At 35.5% G+C, this 20,048-nt stretch overlaps 1 protein-coding gene across 4 annotated transcripts in view; it reads right to left on the bottom strand.

Moving 5' to 3' along the window:
* Window positions 1-20,048, bottom strand: part of ZNF326 (zinc finger protein 326) — a 37,988-nt gene that overhangs the window by 14,099 nt on the left and 3,841 nt on the right. The window contains exons 3-7 of one of the 4 annotated variants that reach the window (XM_030324966.1): window positions 11,995-12,030; window positions 11,788-11,899; window positions 9,240-9,645; window positions 6,669-6,867; window positions 1,035-1,146 (exon numbers count right to left, since the gene is read on the bottom strand). In XM_030324966.1, the coding sequence (XP_030180826.1) occupies window positions 1,035-1,146; window positions 6,669-6,867; window positions 9,240-9,645; window positions 11,788-11,899; window positions 11,995-12,030 (865 nt within the window). Of the gene's footprint in view, window positions 1-1,034; window positions 1,147-6,668; window positions 6,868-9,239; window positions 9,646-11,787; window positions 11,900-11,940; window positions 12,031-20,048 lie in introns of those variants that run through there. The other 3 variants (XM_030324967.1, XM_030324968.1, XM_030324969.1) reach the window with 3 other exon arrangements.

Here is a 20,048-nt window from a genome sequence, read left to right as displayed (position 1 = left end):
GTTTCTTTTCTCCTAATAAAATGCCATGCTATTATTTAAATTCCCAGTTTATCTTACAATGAGTTTCAGCGTTTCCCCTAAAACTATGAACTAGCTATTGTTCCTTCACCCAATCATATATTAGGCATCTTGTTTTTACTTTTTAAAAAATACTGGTTGGGTAATATTTACCTTAGATATTAATCATTCTTGTGTTTATAATATTTTCCAAGTCTGTCTGTTTTCAAGGTGTAAAGTTTTATTGAAACTAATGTGGTCATTATTTCCTTTGTAATTTAATCTACCACTTTTAAGCCTAGAAAAAAGACTTCTGCAGCAATTAAAATATTCTATTTTATTTTCCTGTTATTTTCCATTTTGTAGGTTCTTTAATCCAATGGATTCATCTTCACTGGTGTAAGAAGAGGATCTAAACTATTTTTCTTATTGTTCAGTTGTTCAAGCAACCCCCCCCCTTTTAAGCAATTCTCCTTTTGTTTGCAACATTTGTATTATATATTCTTACATATAACACATGTATTTAGAGGTTAATAATCCTATTATACTAATAGCCTTTTTTTAGTGCCACATATTTTAAACTATTACAGCTTTCAAATGTTTCGATTATCTAGAAAAGCTAGTACCTACTCATCTACTCTTCTTTTACAGAATCTTCTTTGGAATCAAGATTGACGACACTTGTTACATTTCTACTATTTAGTTTTTCTATCCAAGAATATCACTATGTCTCCATGTAGTCAAATCTCAAGACTTTGTGGTTTTCTTCATGTCATGACACGTATTTCTTTTTTAAGAATACTGTATTTCTAGGTATTTTTTATTTTCAAATTACCATTAGGGATGGAACTCTTTTTTCTTATTTTTCTCAGTGTGACTGCACATAAATACCAAGAATCAAAAATATTCCTATATATCTTTGATCAAGCCTTTTCATTTGACCCCATGAATTTTCTCACATTCCAAATGATGTATTTGCATTTCCTAGGAAACTGTTTTTTAATAAGACCAATTTTCAGACTCTACTAAGCACAAACCTGTATCCATCTCCATATTTCTCACTGTTTTTTTCTCTTCTGCGCCTTTGTTTTTCTCGCCGAGCCTCAATACGTCGCTTTTCTTCTTCTTCATTTTTAGGATCAGTTTTTGCTAGGATATCAACAAGAGTCAAAATTAAATATCATTTTTCCATCCTCCCTTTTCAGTTCCCACTTCATAAAGCATTAAACATGGAAGGTATATTTGGTGATCACAATCTAAATTGAACTCACCAGAAAAATCAGTTTGAGATTAACCAGTATTTCTTAAACTTCATTCATTTGAATATCATTACCATGGCTTCAGTGTTTTTTTTTTTTTAATTTTTTTAATGTTTATTTTTGAGTGAGAGAGAGAGAGAGAGAGAGAGACAGAGACAGAGACAGAGCCGAAGCTGGGAGGGGCAGAGAGAGAAAGATGAAGACACAGAATCTGAAGCAGGTTCCAGGCTCCAAGCTGTCAGCACAGAGCCCAACGTGGGGCTTGAACCCAAGAGCCATTAGACCATGACCTGAGCCGAAGTCGGACGCTTAACCGACTGAGCCACCCAGGCACCCCTATGGCTTCAGTGCTTTTAAATAAGTTTCTCATGTTCATGACAAACTGCATAGTAATTACAACTGTAGAAATTAGATCCTTTGAACCACCTAGTGTAGTCACTAATCACTCATAAACATCAAAATTACCCAGAGACACTTTTTAAAAATGCACATGCCCTGGTCTACCCCTCTTCCCTAAATCCTTATTTAGGATGGAGTCAGATCATCTGTATGTTTTAAAAGGCTTCTCACATGATTTTGATTCAAAGTTTTGCTTTGGATATTACATTTATTTTTGGAAGGTACTGTTGAGGATGTAGTATTATCATATTACACAGAATCCCCTTTATGAGGACAAAGGGAAGAAATTTTTCATGGTTTTTGGTACCAGGAAAAGGTGTATTTCTTCTGGAAATTTAATTTGCTTTTAATTTTGTGGACTGACGACTCTTAGAGACAGTCACATTTTCCATCTGTACATTGTTAAAAAATTGAGAGGCAAACTGAAAATAAAATTAAGAAAACCATTTCATTCATATTAGCATCAACAAAACTAAACAGGAATAAATTTAACAAAGGAAATGTAAAACTTACACAGTACTTAAAAACTACAAAACAGGGGTCCCCGGCTGACTCAGTTGGAAGAACATGAGACTCTTGATCTCAGAGTTGTGAGTTTGAGCCCCATGTTGTGTGTAGAGATTATATAAATAAGAAGATACGTAGGTAGACATATAGGATGAACTAAAAAAAAAAAAAAAAAAAAAAAAAAAACAAACACCACAAAACATTGTTGAAAAGAGGTTAAAGAAGATGGAAATAACGTTGTTAAGATGGTTGTACTCCCCAAACTGATCTACAGGTTTAATGCAATCCCTATCAGAATTCTAACTGATTTCATTACAAACATTGACAAGTTGATTCTAAAGCTCATAAGGAAGGGATCTAAAGTAGTGACAACAATCCTAAAAAGAAAAACAAAATAGAAAGACTCACCCTTCATGATTTCCAAACTTACTACCAAGCTACGATAATCAAGATACTGTGTTACTGGCACAAGGACAGACCTATAGATTAGCAGAACAGAATTGGGAGTCCAGAAATAAACTCATAAAACTTTGGTCAACTGGTTTTTTGCAAGGATGCCAAAATTATTCTGTTGGGAGAGAACAGTCTTTGCAACAAATGGTGCTGGGCAACTGGACAGCCACATGCAAATGCTAAAATACAAGACCTAAATGCAAGAACTATAGCTAGAAAACTCTTCCAAGAAAACATAGGAGTATATCTTTATGACTTTGGAATTTGGCAAGGAATTCTTAGATATACACCCAAAAGAACTGGGCAAAGAAAAATAGATAAATTAGACTTTATCAAAATTAAAAGCTTTTGTGCTTCCACACCCCTCCTCCCCCAACCTTTCTTTTAATGGAGGAAAGATGAAGAATATGGCAGATCTTACTCTAGACTCTCAATGTCTTCTATAACTTACCTGGACCTAATATTCAGCAAAATAGTGACTGTTGAGAATGAATTTGGGAAAATACAAAGACAGAATTAGATGGTCAGAGTTTAGATTGTCTAAGCAGAATTAGGGACTTAGAAACTATTTCTGGTCTTCCAGAGAACACACATTCCTAGTTATTCAGTATTTTTATCTTAAGGACATGTCTATGTCTAGTTCTTTTTCTCTTAAGTAAATAATGCACTGCACCATCAGCGCAGAGCCTGACGCAGGGCTTGAACTCACAAACCATGAGATCATGACCTGAACCGAAATTAAGAGATGCTTAACCAACTGAGCCACACAGGTGCCCCACATAATATTTATTATTTGAATTTGCTTTTGTTGTCACATGTACAATAAAACAAGGTGTTATTCTGTCATTGAAACTTTTTGAAATTAAATTGTATACTATTTTACCTTGTAAATTTTTACTTTTGATGTGTCATGTCTGTGATTTATATTGTTTATATCTGTCACTGAAGTTGGCATTTCCTGATTTTAAACTTTTATAGAAATATTTTGAAGTAGCTTTGGCAGTCTGACCTCTTGTTTCTAAAGTGCTTTCAGGGGCGACTGGGTGGCTCAGTCGGTTAAGCGTCCGGACTTCAGCTCAGGTCACGATCTCACGGTCTGTGAGTTCGAGCCCCGCATCGGGCTCTGGGCTGATGGCTCAGAGCCTGGAGCCTGTTTCCGTTTCTGTGTCTCCCTCTCTCTCTGCCCCTCCCCCGTTCATGCTCTGTCTCTCTCTGTCTCAAAAATAAATAAACGTTAAAAAAAAAAATTAAAAAAAAAATAATAAAGTGCTTTCAAAGAGATCATTTTTAATAAATACTAGTTAAGGGGCATCTGGGTGGCTCAGTCAAATGAGCATCTGACCCTTGGTTTTGGCCCAGGGCATGGTTCCAGGGTCGTGGGATCAAGCTGCACTTCAGGCTCTGAGCTGAGCATGGAGCCTGCTTGGGGTATTCATTTTTTCTTTCCTTTCTTTTTCCTTCCTTCTTCCTATCTATCGATATTTTTTCCCTCTCTCTCTCTCTCTGCCTCGCCCTCCCTCTCCCATTGCCCCTCTCCCCCACACACATGCTCTCACAAGAAAACAACAAAAACTAGGTGAGTAAATGAGCTAAATCCTTTTTTCAACATTGCATATATTATAATTTTCTTAAAGCAAAAGTTTATTAAAATTCATCATCAATGATCAAAACAGAATTAAATCAGAGTACCTACCATAGCCTGACAGTATTTAATTTTATCCTTTTTGTTCTTATTGTCTAAGTTTTAAATTTGTGTTTCATGTAAAGGTTGACTGGGTTTTTTTGTTTTGTTTTTTTTTGAAATATGAAATTTATTGTCAAATTGGTTTGCAAACAACACCCAGTGATCATCCCAACAGGTGCCCTCCTCAATGCCCATCACCCACTTTCCCCTCCCTCCCACTCCCCCATCAATAAAGGTTGAATGTTTAAGTCTGTGTTTTTATCTCTATAAGTAAGATAGAGATGGCTAGAATATATAAAGAATATTTTCAACTCAATAAAAAGACAAATAGCCCAACTAATAAGTGAGCAGAACATCTAAACGTACATTTTTCCAAGAAAGGTATATGAAGAGCCAATAAGCACGAGAAAAAAATGCCCACCCATTAGTTATTAGGGAAATGTAAATCAAGACCACAATGAGATACCATTGCATACTACCTGGATGGTCTGAATCAAATAGATAACAAGCCATAGCAAGGATATAGAAAAATCAGAACTCTCATCTACTGCTAGTGGGAATGTAAAATGGTGCAGATGCTTTGGAAAACAGGTAGTTCCTCAAATGATTATACTATATGATCCAGCACTTCTCCTAGATATATATCTAAGAGAAATGAAAACATATGCTCACACAAAAACTTATACACAGATGTTTACAGCACTATTCATAGTCCCCAAAAGGTAGATACAACCCAAATACCCATCAGTGAATGAATAAAGAAAATTTGATTTGTTCATACAGTGGAATATTTCCAGCCATAAAATGGAATGAAGTACTAATACCTGCTGTAACTTGAATGAACCCTGAAAAGATTATGCTAAGTGAAAGAAGCCCATTATAGAAGTCCACATTTTATACAATTTTTTTTTTCATATGTAAGTTTAGAATACAGGTATCTATAAAGATAGAAAATAAGTTAGTAGTTGCTCTGGTCTGTGGGGTTTGTTGGGGGTAATGCCTAAAGGGTACCAGGTCTCTGAGAGGAGATGAAAATGTTCTCAAATAGATTAGTGATATTTGCACGTATCTGTGAATACACTAAAAACCAATGATTGGAACACTTTAAATGGATGAATTATAAGGTGTGTGAATTATATCTCAATAAAGCTTTTTTTATTAAAAAAAAAGTTCAGAGCCAAATTACTGTTACTTATCTATGCTGTTTTATTTTTTAACTTTGTAACATATCTCTACACGAAATCAAGTACACTTGACTAAACTAGATGACAGTCAAGGATGTACCTAAATAAAAGCTAACAAAAGGTCTTCTTCAGACTTCTTTGTGAAAACACATAATAGCAAAATAATATACACCAAATATTTTGTCTATTTTTACATGTACACTGAATTACTTTTTGGTTTTTTATATTTATTTTTGCCTTGATGACTGAGAGTGTTGAGTCTTTCCAAGTAAGGTTAAGTGTAAGTCTTTCTATTTTGTTTCACTTTTTTAGGACTGTTTTCACTATTTTAGATCCCTTGCAACTCCTTATGAGCTTTAGAATCAACTTGTCAATTTTTGCAAAGAAGTCAGGTGGAATTCTAACAGGGATTGTGCTAACAAATCTGTAGATCAGTTTGGGGAATATAACCATCTTAACATTAAATCTTATGATCTTTGAACCATTTATTTAGTTTTTCCATTTATTTAGATCTTCTTAAACTTCTTTCAACAATGTTTTGTAGGTTTTGAATACTGTTTTAAGTTTTATACTACTTTTGCTAAATTTACCTGAGTATTTAGTCTTCTTGATGCTAATATGAATGAAATGGTTTTCTTCATTTCATTTTCAGATTGGCTCTCAATTTTTTAACAATGTACAGATGGAAAATGTGACTGTCTCTAAGAGTCGTCAGTCCACAAAATTAAAAGCAAATTAAATTTCCAGAAGAAACACACCTTTTCCTGGTACCAAGAACCATAAAAAATTTCTTCCCTTTGTCCTCATAAAGGGGATTCTGTATAATGTGAGAATACTACATCCTCAGCAATACCTTCCAACAACAAATATAACACCCAAGACAAAACTTTGAATCAAAATGATGTGAGAAGCCTTTTAACACATATAGATGATCTGACTCCATCCTAAATAAGGACTCAGGGAAGAGGGGTGGACCAGGGCATGTGCATTTTTAAAAAGTGTCTCTGGGTAATTTTGATGTGTATGAGTGATTAGTGACTACACTAGGTGATTCAATGGATCTAATTTCTACAGTTGAAACTACTATGCAGTTTGTCATATGAACATGAAAAAATTATCTAAAGCATTAAATTTTTTAAAAACTAGAAGTACCATAAGCCATAGCAATTATGTTTTCTCACTTACTGGGTGATTTGCTGAGGCTCATCTTCTCCACAGGCTTTGCTAGCTTGGGTTTCTTGATAAAGGTTCCACCAGGCTTATTAAATGGTTGCATCATTTTTCTCTTTATTCCTCTTGCAGCAGCAACTGTCACATTGGTGGGTTTGTTTTGATAGTCAACAACAATTCCAGGTCTATGAATGCTTCCAAAATCACTCATATGCTGCAAATTTGTGAAATCAAGAAATATTAGCATAATATCTAAAGATAAAGTATGAATTCACACAAATTTTACCTGTTATCTATCTAATAATTTTCACCTGAAAATTACCCAGAACTGAACTAAATTTTACATGTCCGCTCTGAATAAACACATGGAAAACCTTTGTAAATTATTACATGAACTCAAATCCAGTGAATTAGTATTTTTATTTCCAATAAAACAAATATGGATATTTCCTACCTATTTTTTTAATTTTTACAATTCAAAATTGAGATCATAAACAGCAAATGTGCCTGTCAGAATATTACCACTTGTACAACTCTCTGACAACTCCTCTTCAGAGTTCCTAATTGATGTTTTCCCATGAAAAGACCTAAAAAGACATCTTTATTTCACTAAAACCTGGCTTAAAACTAAGATGCATAAAGAAGACCATATATGAAGTTTGAAGTAAAAAAGATCCAGAAATCATTTAGGATTTCTCCCTGTTGAAAAAGGGAATGAGAAGGCGAGATGGAACATTAGTATGAAATAGGAGAGTTAAAGCATAACCATGCATCAACTTCCAGGACTCACTTTAGATAAAGAATTACATCTGACGTTCCATTCACATTCTTACCTAGAGAAACATATTCTGACCCAGAAGCCCAAGAAGCAAAAGTTTACAGACGAAGAGTCATGCAACCAAACGACTCTTGTGTCCCTTTCTCTTCTCTTATCGTTAACAAAATCCACTACACCAAGAGGCTACATGTCCATAGAAATTTATTCTGCTAACCTTACTTTTAGAAGATAAAGACTGAGGAGTAATCTGAAGAGAAGGATCCAATGGGAATTGTACAAGTGAAGATTAAAAAAGGAAAGTCCTGTTGGTTCATCTACTTCATTAACAGGAGGAAAGAAAGAAAAGTCCATTCAGACTAGAATGGTGAACACAAAGTACAGGAATACCTGTTTTTCTATTGTGAAAACAAAATTGATATTTGAAGTCTCATTAAGAAAAAAATCATTTGCCTAAAGTAATATACAGCATGAAAAATGTTAAGTGTTTTCCAAATTTTCAAACTGGAATCGATTTTCAATTTCAAAACCCAAAGCCTACTAACCCCAACAATTTTCAATTAACCTATAGTCATTAATTATGGTGGAAGAGCAACATATCAGTTGCTTACGTTTATATATATGCTTAGGAATCCCTATCTAACCTAGTAAACTTGAATAGTTTAGTGTTTCCAGGTAACTTATAGAGTCACATTAGAAATATCTTCATTAATTATCCATTAAAGGTGCAATGCATTTTACATCAGTAAAGGGTAACTGTTATCAATGCAAAATTTCTACACAAAAAGGACAAACTACACTGATGTACCAAAAGCCAATGAAGAGACAAAAACATGTGCCCTACTACATTTTTTATCAGAAGTACTTTCCTCTGCAAAGAGAATATTAAGAGTAACTGACTTAATTAAACCATTTCTTACATTAAGGCAAAAATACAGTATCTTTCATATGACCAAACTATGTAACTCCACAATCTACATACACTTACTAGTAAAATTTCATGTCAGTCAAGTTACCTAAGAACATAAGTCATTCTCTTTATACTATGTCCTGAAATAAAACACTTGAAGACTGGTATATTTACTCATGTAAGCAATAATTTACAAAAGATTACTTCCTAGGAAGGAGCCAGAGACATATCTGTACAAGTAGGAGCTTATTTCTCAATAGTAAAAACTAGTGACACAAGGGAAAACGAAACACCCAGCAACAGGACATATTGCAAGAGAGTAAGTTAGTAATTATATTGACCACAAATCATTCTACAACCTATTAGACATATCAACTTCTTCACCATGTAAACATAGCTAAGCTACCCTCATCTATTATTACCGACTTTTAGTCCCTTGTGTTATATGTGAAATATGGAGCTCTGAAGAAATTCTATGTGCTAGAGTTAGCAGCAAAGTATAAACATTTTATCATACATTGCACCTTTAACCTACTCAAAAACTCCAAAGGGTTGGTTACCTTTTACAATAATCCAAGAACTGTCCCACCAGCAAAACTGCTAGTGTTTTACAAGGAAAAATGCAACTCCTTTTAACCCCTTTTAGACCAAAACCTAATATCCTCACCTTTTTAATAAAGGGAGATTTGGCAAAACTATGAACAATCATCTCACACTGCCACTTGTTTTCTGAAGTGCTGGAAAAACTTTTACAGGCAACCTAAAAATTATGCTTATGATTCAGCTTTGCTTCAAAATACACTGGGATGAACAGTGTTTATTCTAGTTGAAAACCGTGGTCTTGAAAGGGTTTAAAAGAGTGACTAGTGAAAAGAATCTGAAAAGATTCTGTTGTACTTACTCCTCGGCCTCGGCCTCTGCCTGTTGATGGTCCTCCAAAAGCATCATAGTTTCTGCTTCCAAACGTACTTTCAGGATAAGCAGGCGTTCCTCTCCCCCGAGAGCCTACAGGTGCAGGCTTCATATGGGGTGAAGAAAAACTGCTGTAGGAAGAGTAATTCTCTCTTCCTCTGTCCTCCATAAACCCAGGCCTCAATTTTGAACGGGAGTAAGGTGCTTCCCAGCTAGACCCGCCCTGGTTTCTACCTCCGAAAGAGTCAAGGCTATTCCGGTAGGAGCTCTCAAATCGACCACCATAACTACCTCCGAAGCGGCTTTGTTCGGGTTCATTAAAACCATAGCCAGATCTGTACAGATCTCGCCCACCCAGAGAAGACCTGGAGTCGTAAGACTCATAAGGTCCAAACCTGGAAAAGTTGCACAGTGAGGGAAAAAACAAAAGTAAGCTTACTAATGTTAGACAATTCAAAAGACAAATTATCAGATGACATTTATCAACTAAAATTCATTTATACCATACTGGTTTGCACAGTTCTACTTTTATTCACACCCTGATTAGGGCTGGGCAGTTCAACATGAGACCAGATAGAAAGCTATCTGAGTCAGTTTTTAAATATGAATTGAGTTAAGTAAACCTTAGCTTAAAAATCTGCTTTGTGGCAGCTTTTCTATTTTATTAAAAAGATTTGTCTGTCAGTATTTAAGCCCAGCCCTAGTCTTGGAAAAAGTCATTTGCTAAAGTTCACAAACTACTCAAACTTTCTTTGAATCCATCCCTAGTACTGGAAAATACCAAATATTTACAATATTTTGGCTTTCAATAGGGACATAAATTGAAGACTATACCAATATAGGCTATTTGTGACACAGAAGAGATCCTTTTTGCACCCCTAATAATCATGTAACAAAACTGCTTGTGTCTGTAGCAGTCAAAATTTGGAGAATTATCTCTGCTTACAAAATTTGATATCCTGCCCAACTTTGGGTAAGGTCAATAATCAATCCTCAGTCACTTTCTACTTGTAGACTAGCAAATCTAACAAATCTAGAAGAATAAGCACATAAAATAGAACATAAAAGTAAAAGACCACGAACATATATCCTCTGCATATGAATTTTCAAGGCAGATGAGAAAGAGTACATTTTATATCTTCAATTATTTAAAAAATTATTTCCTGGTAGGAAATTATCACATAAAACTACTCTAAAAAAGGGAGCACACCGTCTCCTCAAGGTTTTAATTGAATCAACAGAAGAAACAAATCATCTTACTTCTCACAAATCCAAAGCATGGATTACAAAAGTTGCTTCATAGCTTACAACATAGTTTTTATAAAGGCCCACAATTACACATGAGATAAACGATAACATCTACATAGTTTATCCACATCACATTTACAATGCAATAGGGCAGTAACGGATATATTAAAACAGTTAAATGTGTTACATTACTTCAATTATTTACAGATCACTAAATAGAATGTACTATTTATTTCTGAATCCTGGTAACCGTATAAAAATTATTCCTCTTTCCAGCTCTTTTTAAAACATCTATCACATTAGCAAAATTGTTGTATCTGTTCATTTTCTTGATTTTCCTCTACTATTAAACCATAGTGGCACACTTGAAGCAGAAAGAAGGAAAGTAAAGCATCATTCAGTCCATCCTTAAGGAATCCGGATCCTTCATTTTATGAAGAAGGAGGATAGTTTCAAATGTTACCTAACTAGTTATACTTAGTAGAAATATCTGTGCCTTAAAAGGTATACGCTCTTTGCCTGAAATGTGGTCAACCCTATGGCCTGAGTAGTTCAACTAGTGTTAAGCTTTACACAGTATCAACAGTAAAATATAAAAACAATCTAAACTCTAGTGCATTAAAATAAGCAAAGGTATAGTATTCATGGCTTTAATACAATGCTCCTAGCTTAGAGCACAAGTGTTTTTGGTCTAAGTAGTATCTGCCAATAAATAACCTAGATATGGACTTAAAGAACATTTTATTATTACAATTTGCTCCTACAACTTACTCTAAAATTAAAAGAACAACTACCTTAAATGTTTCTCAGAAAACTGAATGTTGCTAGACTGGTTCAGTTAAACCCATTCCAGTCAAAGACTGCTTTGCTGCTTTATAGAACACCCCACACCAGAAAAGACACTTTTAAAAATCATAAAGAAAAAGGTTCACAGATAATATTTCCAATAACATTTTTATATCGTTTGTTCAGAACATTCTGACTGATGAGGAGTTAAAAGTAAAGGAAGTAAAAAAAAAAAAAAAAGAGTTCACTACTAAAAGACAGAAAAGCTTATTCTATTATAGTGAAATGAAAATAGCTACTTGAAGTTTTCCTAAAATAATGTCTGCCAGTAATCCTGAGGTAATTTTTATAACCATTAATTAACACCTCTAAACATTTAAAGTGATTATTCAATACCAAATAGTGAAATTCAAGCATCATAACATGCCTAAGGAATACTTAAATTAAAATATCCAGAATCTTATAGTCATCTAATCATTTGGCCAAGTGATTAAGCAATTTACCTGCTACCCCCACCACCACCACTGTGATTGTCCATGCCATATGACTGGTTTAGGTAGGAGTCCATGGATCTTTGACCCCCATAGGATCCATGGCCATAGTCACGGTCCATCCCTATAAAGAGTTTAAAAAGAAAAAAATTAAATGATGCTCACCTTTACTGGCACTCAAAAGAAGAATTTTTAGATAAATATCCTTGAATGTCAGACCTCCATAAGATCCGGGGCCATAATCACGATCCATTCCTAAAACAGAGTCAGTAACAAAAGGTCAGTAAGATATACTATCCTCTTCAGGAATCTTTGCATAAAACACAAGATATTCCTATCAATGATCTGAGATAATAATTCATCACTAACATTTAAGCTAAACTCACAGTAGACGTGGAAGGAAAAAACCTCACGAATGATAATCTACTAAATAATCAGATTTGCTAATAAAACCTTATTTTTCAAAAAAACATTATCAACTAAGAAAGTTCTATATTAGAATTATTTTTAATTTAATCAACATCTATTTGACTAGGGTGCTACTTTAAGGTTCTGTATTAGCTTATTCCATAGTACATAATTAATAATAATTCCTACTCTCAAAAAAAATCATTTATTAATGTCAAGAAGAAAAACTTTGTTCTAAGTATACTTTTTTGCATCTAGCTGCTCTCAAAAGATCTAAAAACTCAGAAGCAGCCACATTTTCAATTAGCCTAATTTAAATTTGTTCATATACTAACCAAAATAGACATTTTTAAAAAGTAAAAATCATGGAGTAGGGGAACAACCTGTGGTATTACACCTATAAATAACAACTCAACAAATATTTAAATCCTCAAATACTCTGAATAGGGAACGAATGTGAACTCTAGCAATACAAAACACACACAAAACAAATTCTAATACATTAAGGGTACTAAGTATGTCTTATTACACTGCAATTCCATCTATATCCCAACCTCTGATGTAAAAAATACAACGAAAGAGGTAATAAAATAAATTTACTATGATTATAAAAATGGTATTTTTAAATCATTTAGAATGTGTCTTATAAAGTCCTTTAAAATCCTTTATTGTCACCCTCCTCAAATTTTATACACTAATAAATACAACAATATACAAAGAGCAAATACCTTAATTTACATTTTTTTTAACGTTTTTTATTTTTTTTTTATTTTTGGGACAGAGAGAGACGGAGCATGAACGGGGGAGGGGCAGAGAGAGAGGGAGACAAAGAATCGGAAACAGGCTCCAGGCTCCGAGCCATCAGCCCAGAGCCTGACGCGGGGCTCGAACTCCCAGACTGCGAGATCGTGACCTGGCTGAAGTCGGGACGCTCAACCGACTGCGCCACCCAGGCGCCCCAATTTACATTTTTTAAAACACTAAATTTTAATTACAACCACTTAAATATTTCTGGTCCTAATAATAATGACAACAGCAACAACTTCACAAAAATATCACTCAGAATCTTGCGACTTTAAAGCTGGAAGCAACCTAAATGATAAAATTGAATCTTCTTGCTTTATAGATTAGGGAACTACAGTCCAAAGAGATGACATTATTTTCTCGAAGTCCAATATGTATCCACCCTTCTAGCTTTAGGCTGTTGCTTCTATGTGAAACACTCCCAGTTAACACCCCAAATATCTGCTTCTTAAAATATTCTCACTTTTAAGGGTGCCTGGGTGGCTCAGTCAGTTAAGTGACCGACTTCGGCTCAGGTTATGATCTCACGGTTTGTGGGTTCGAGCCCAGTGTCAAGCTCTGTGCTAAACACTTGCTCTGAGCCTGGGACCTGCTTCAGATTCTGTGTCTCCTTCTCTCTCTGCCCCTCCCCCGCTTGTGCTCTGTCTCACTCTCTCAAATATAAATAAATATAATAAAAAACAATTTTTTTAAATCTTCTCATCTTTTAAAAGTCCATTTCAAATACTAACCCTTTTAAGATCAAATTTAATGATACCATCTCAGTTGATTATCATCTCTTCTAAATACCTAAAAGTCTATAGCTCTTATACAGTGCTTAGGATACTCTGCCTTATGTTCTGCTATTTGTGGCCTCATCCTAAATGTACACTCATCTTGTGGGCAGGGTCTGATTTCTACTAATTTTGTACATGTCCCAGAACCATTGTTCTCAAAGAATAGTCTCTTCACCACTGCGAGTTGCTAGGACCTTTTCAGGCATCCACAAGATCAAACTATTTTCATAAATAACACTGCAATATTATTTGCCTTTTTCACAGTGCTGACATTTGCACTGAAGATGCAAAAGCACTGGTGGGTAAAACTGCAGGTCCCTCACCACAAATCAAGGCAATGGCACCAAAGGATATTAGCAGTCACTGTAGTCCTTAATACTGCACACTTGCAGTAAAAAAATAATAAAAAGAGCCATCTCTACTTAAAAATGTCCTTGATGAAACAGTTAAGAATGATCAATTTTATTAAACCATGACTTTTCAGTACAATTTCTTTCTGGTAGTGTCTGTAGCACAAAAAGCAATTTTGCTGCATACCAAAGTATCACGGTTTTTGCCAGGAAAAGCCATTGTGCAAGTGCTTGGTTGTGAAATGAAATTAGCCACTTTTACAAAGAATACTATTTTTACTAGACAGACAGACTGAGCATTTGGCATTTTCTCAAAAATGAACAAAGTAAAACTGTCACTTAAAGGAAAACAACTAACAGCATTTGCTGCCAATGATAAAACTTGAGCTTTTCAGTGAAATTTAGAATTATATAAAACTTGTAAGTACCAATAAGCATAACAGAACACAATAAGTTTATTAATACATTTTTCATACTAAGACTTCAAATGGGGCGCATTATTTACATTTATAGCTCATCTAAATTCCAACTGTCCACATTCAAGTGTGCAGTCACATGCAGCTCATGGCTACCATATTAGACAACACAATTCTAGATTAATAAAATAGTCATTTATCGTTTTTTTTTTTTTTTTTGAGAGAGAGAGAGAGCACAAGTGGGGGAGAAGGGTATTGGGGTGGGGGGAGAATTTTAAGTGGGCTCCACGCTCAGCAGAGAGCCCGATGTCAATTATCTGTCTTTAGAGTTGGTAATTTATTCTTATATTATCTCAGATAGAGGGCAATTTTGAAATTAAAATAAAAATTTCAAAATAAAAAGCCTTCCTCTAAACCTCATATTAAAAAATACTCTTAGAGCTAAGTTCAGTTAGATAAACAAAACAAAAAGTTTCATATTGTTATTTCTGCGAGTTTCAATTTTGAGCTCGCAGAGGCTGCCTTCAGATACTAAATCTTTTAGTTTTTTATTCTGTGTTTTTATTTCACTATGGGGTCATAAATTACTACTATTTATTGAACACCCACCTTATGCCAGGCACTGTAGAGTACACAAAAATTAAGAAAACTACATAGCAATGATTTTGGCTTATTATTCATAGTATGGTTACTATTCAGTTAATTAAAAAGGAAAAAAGGAAAAGTCTTTATACTGTATGTAATCAGTATGATTATAGGGATATAGATTCTATAAGATGACTGCTTCTGTATAAACAACATTCTTCCAGGTTACCAAATGAACTTAGAAATCACTTTAAAAATAAAACTGGAACAGGGCGCCTGGGTGGTTCAGTCGGTTGAGCCTCCGACTTCAGCTCAGGTCATGATCTCGCGGTCCATGAATTCAAGCCCCACGTCAGGCTCTGTGCTGACAGCTCAAAGCCTGGAGTCTGCTTCAGATTCTACGTCTCCCTCTCTCTCTGCACCTCCCCTGCTCGCACTCTGTCTCTCTCTCTCTCTCTCAAAAATAAACATCAAAATATTTTTTAAATAAATAAATAAAACTAGAAGAACATGTCTTTATTATTATTATAAAATGAAAGTAATTCACTCAAAAACCGACCTCATGTTTTAAATCAAATCTATTCTATTGCTTTGATCACTCTATAAGTTCAACAAATGTTAAAACTCAGTTACAATTAAATCATAAGGAAGGAGCTGAGGAGTAACAGGAAAAAACAACTGACTTATCAAAATAATTAACAAGCTGTGTCACACCAACTCTTAAAATAGGACCTCTGTTCACCACCTCCACACTACTAGCATTTTGATACAGGCCACCAGCATCTCAAATCTACGTTACTACAACAGCCTCCTAACTAGTTTTCCTGCTTTCACTTTTGCTTCCTTTCTGTTTATTCTGAAGAAAACAGCCAGAATAAATCTGTTAAAATGTGAATTTAAATCATGTTCAGGGTACTTGGCTGGCTCAGCTGGAAGAGCATGCCAACTTTTGATCTCGGGGTCGTGAGTTCAAGCCCCACACTGGCTGTGGAGATTACTTAAATAAATAAACTTAAATAAAGTTCAATGCTCAGTAACTTCCAATGGCTTCCCATTTTGCCTGAAGTAAAAGCCAAACCCTTAAATAATCCGTAAGGCCCTATACCAGTGGCTTTGAACCAAGGACAATTTTGCCTTCCAGAGGACATCTGACAATCTCTGAAAGCACTTTTGGTTTTCACAACCAAAGGGCAGGTGCTGTTCACATCTAGTGCACAGAAGCCAAAGATGTCGCTGAACAGTCTACAATGCACAAGACATCCCCCCACAAAGAATTATCTAGTCCAAAATGTCAATACTTGTAGGGCACCTGGGTGGCTCACTTGGTTCAGTGTCTGACTCTTGATTTTGGCTCAGGTCATGATCTCATGGTTTGTGGGACTGAGCCCCACATCAGGCTCTGTGCTGACAGCGTGGAGCCTGCTTGGGATTCTCTCCCTCTTTCTCTGCCCCTTTCCCAGCTCATGCTCGCTCACTCGCTTGCTCTCAAAATAAATAAATAAACATTAAAAAAGAAGGCAACTGCTATATCTGACAAATTCTGCCCTGTATGATTTACCTATCACTTCTTAACTTCATCATCTACCATTCCTCCCGTTATCACTCCACTCTAGGTATACTAGAGTGTTCCTAGAACACTCAGCTGTTCCTAGAACACAGTATGCACACACCCATTTTTGCACCTGCTGTTCCCTCTGCCTGGAATGCTCTTTCTCTGTATCTGCACTGCTCAATCCCTCCACTCTTTCAGGTCTTTATTTTCTACTGTCTCATAGATATAAACAAGTTATCTTTGATCTTCAATGCCTCTGGCTACACCTCACCACTCTAACTCTGTCTTAAGACCGCTCAGCAAAAATCATCAGCTCTAGTCAAAACATTCTTAAGTCTCTCTGAAGCACAACGTACTCAGCTGTACCTTTATTCCTGCTTTCCTCTATCTCGAATGCTCTCCTTTTTTTCTCTGCTGTTTATATAAAAAGAGTTATTGTGAGGCAGGAAGGAAACATGGAATCATTGAAAATACAACTTCCTTCCAAGAAATGGTGTGGAGGAAATTTGGTACTTGACATATTTTCCAGTACCTTCTACTTCATTTCAGTCGCTGGAAAAGACAATGCTAACAATGAATTGTATTGTTGGCTTCATTTGGCTTCGTATTTGCTAAAGCCTACAGCATTCTCCCTTTAGATAGCCATGGCTTGCATCTGCACCTTCTCAAATCTGTGCTCAAAGGTCACCTTAGCAAGTCCTTCCCCAACAGACAGACAGACACACACCACCACCACCACCACCACCACCACCACCACCACCACCACCACCACCACCGCCAACATCCTCTGTGGCCTTTTTCTTCTAAGCAATTGTTACCATCTAATATACAATATGTGTTACTTCTTTATCTTGCGTATTCTCCAATTCATCCCACTAGATTGTACTCCCTACAAGGGCAATAATATTTTCCATTTTGCTCATTGCTATATTGCCAGTTCCTAGAATAGTATCTAATACACAGCAGTCACTCAAGAAATATTTGTTAAATGAATAAAGTCAAATTACATCTCTGAAATTAAGTTCCTCATTTATGAAGTGTAGATAACCTAGACCTCAAAGTGTTGTCAAATAATGATCTTTAACCAGCAATGCATTCCAAAGTCATTCACAGCACTTTTTCATCACATGCACAACCAGGGATCCCTTATTTAAAACTAAGATTCAAGAGGACTAGAGTATGACCTAAACAGATAAACTTTGGAAAAGCTCCCCAGGGGAATCTAACAATCACCCTCAGATGAAAACCACTGTTGGAACTAAAATTAAGAGAAAAAATAAAGTTCACAACATTGGTAAAACATTAATCCAAAAGGATATATGCACCCCATGTTCGCTGCAGCTTTATTTATATAATAGGAGAGGTATGGAAACAACTTAAGTGTCCACTAAAGGATGAACGGATAAAAAAGATGGGGTACACATATACGAGGAACAGGACTCAGCCATAAAAAGGAATGAAATCTTGCCATTTGCAACAACATGGATGGACCCTGAGGGCATTATGCTAAGTGAAATAAGTTACAAAGCAAGACAAATACTGTTACGTGGAATCTAAACAAAACAAAACAAAACAAAAAAGCCAAGCTCATAGATACAGAGAACAGGTTAGTGGTTTCTAGAGGGGAGAGAGTGCAGGTGGGCAAAGGGAATCAAAAGGTACAAAAGTCCAGTTATAAAAAAATAAGTCACAGGGGCGCCTGGGTGGCGCAGTCGGTTAAGCGTCCGACTTCAGCCAGGTCACGATCTCGCGGTCCGTGAGTTCGAGCCCCGCGTCGGGCTCTGGGCTGATGGCTCGGAGCCTGGAGCCTGTTTCCGATTCTGTGTCTCCCTCTCTCTCTGCCCCTCCCCTGTTCATGCTCTGTCTCTCTCTGTCCCCAAAATAAATAAAAAAAAAAGTTGAAAAAAAAAAAATTAAAAAAAAAAAATAATAAGTCATGAGAGGAAAAAATAAGTCACAGGATATAATGTATAGCATGATGACTTAACTGTTAAGAGATTAAATCTTAAAAGTTCTCATTATAAGAAAAAAATTTAATTATATATGGTGATGGATGGTAACTAGAATTATTGCAGTAATCATTTTCCCAATGTCTACAGTGAATCATCATGCTGTACCCCTGAAATTAATGTAATGTTGTATGTCAATTATACTTCAATAAAAAATAAAGTGCATCTCTTAAACAAAAAGTCATCACTGTGATAGAAATTGCTAAAGTTCTTTTTGCATCACTGTACATTAAGAAAATAAACTTCTGGCCTGGTATGACTCTACATGTCAAAGTCCTACATTTAGACATTAAATCCAAATCTCTGGTAAACACTACTAGAAATTGAAGCCTTTTATCATTCCAAATGTCTCTCTTTGGTGAACGTATTAGTCCTACTCACTCCAGTTTAAAATCTTGGACTCGTTTTTATTCATCCTTCTCAATTTTCTACTCATTACTAGTCAGTCAGCCTGCAAGTTCTGTTAATTTTCTCTAGAAACATCTTACTATTTTCAAAATTACTACTGTCTTCTCCCAAGTTCAGGATCTTTAAATCCTAACACCTAAATTTATTAAATGGCTTTTTAGCTTATTTTCCAGTTTTTTCTTTTCTTTTCCTTTTTTAAGATTTTATTTGTAAGAAATCTCTACATCCAGCATGGGGCTTGAACTTACAACCCCAAGAGCAAGAGTCACATACTCTTCCAACTGAGCCAGCCAGGCACTCCTAAGTTTCCAGTTTTCAATCTACCTAAATGTGGATACAAATTAAAGTTCCTCTGGTAGTTTTATTATGACATTCTCCTGTTCAAAACTGTGTTCTTCAAGGGCAACTAGCTGGATCAGTTAGTAGAGCATGCAACTCTTGATCCTGGGGTTGTAAGTTTGAGCCCCAGGTTGGGTATAGTGATTACTCAAAAATACATTAAGAAAACAACAACAACAATCACAACAACAACCAGAGGCACATGGATAGCTCAGTCAGTGAAGCATCCAACTCTTGATTTCAGCTCAGGTCACAATCTCAGTTTGTGAGATCAAGCCCTGCATCCAGCTCTGGGCTGACAATTCAGAGCCTGCTTGGGATTCTCTCTCTCCCTCTCTCTCTCTGCCCTTCTCCTGCTCATGCTCTCTCTCTCAAAATAAATAAACTTTAAAAAAAGGTATTCTTCAGCACTCAATATACACTACTTCCTACACATTGAGCTTTTTTAGCCCACATCAAATACAAAGTTTCTCTAAATTCTTAAAGATGATACACAGAAATTAACTGGACAGCAATTATTCTCATAAAATGGCACATAGTTTTATTTAGTACACCTGCTTCAGTTTTATTTTGTGAATATATTATATTCTGTACACAGCTGAATTTTCCTTTTCTCTGGCCATCAA

Source organism: Lynx canadensis, chromosome C1 (genome assembly GCF_007474595.2).
Source record: "Lynx canadensis isolate LIC74 chromosome C1, mLynCan4.pri.v2, whole genome shotgun sequence".
Taxonomy (NCBI): Eukaryota; Metazoa; Chordata; class Mammalia; order Carnivora; family Felidae; genus Lynx; species Lynx canadensis.
Note: the sequence above shows the minus strand (reverse complement) of the source record. Positions and strands in the feature narration are given on the sequence as shown.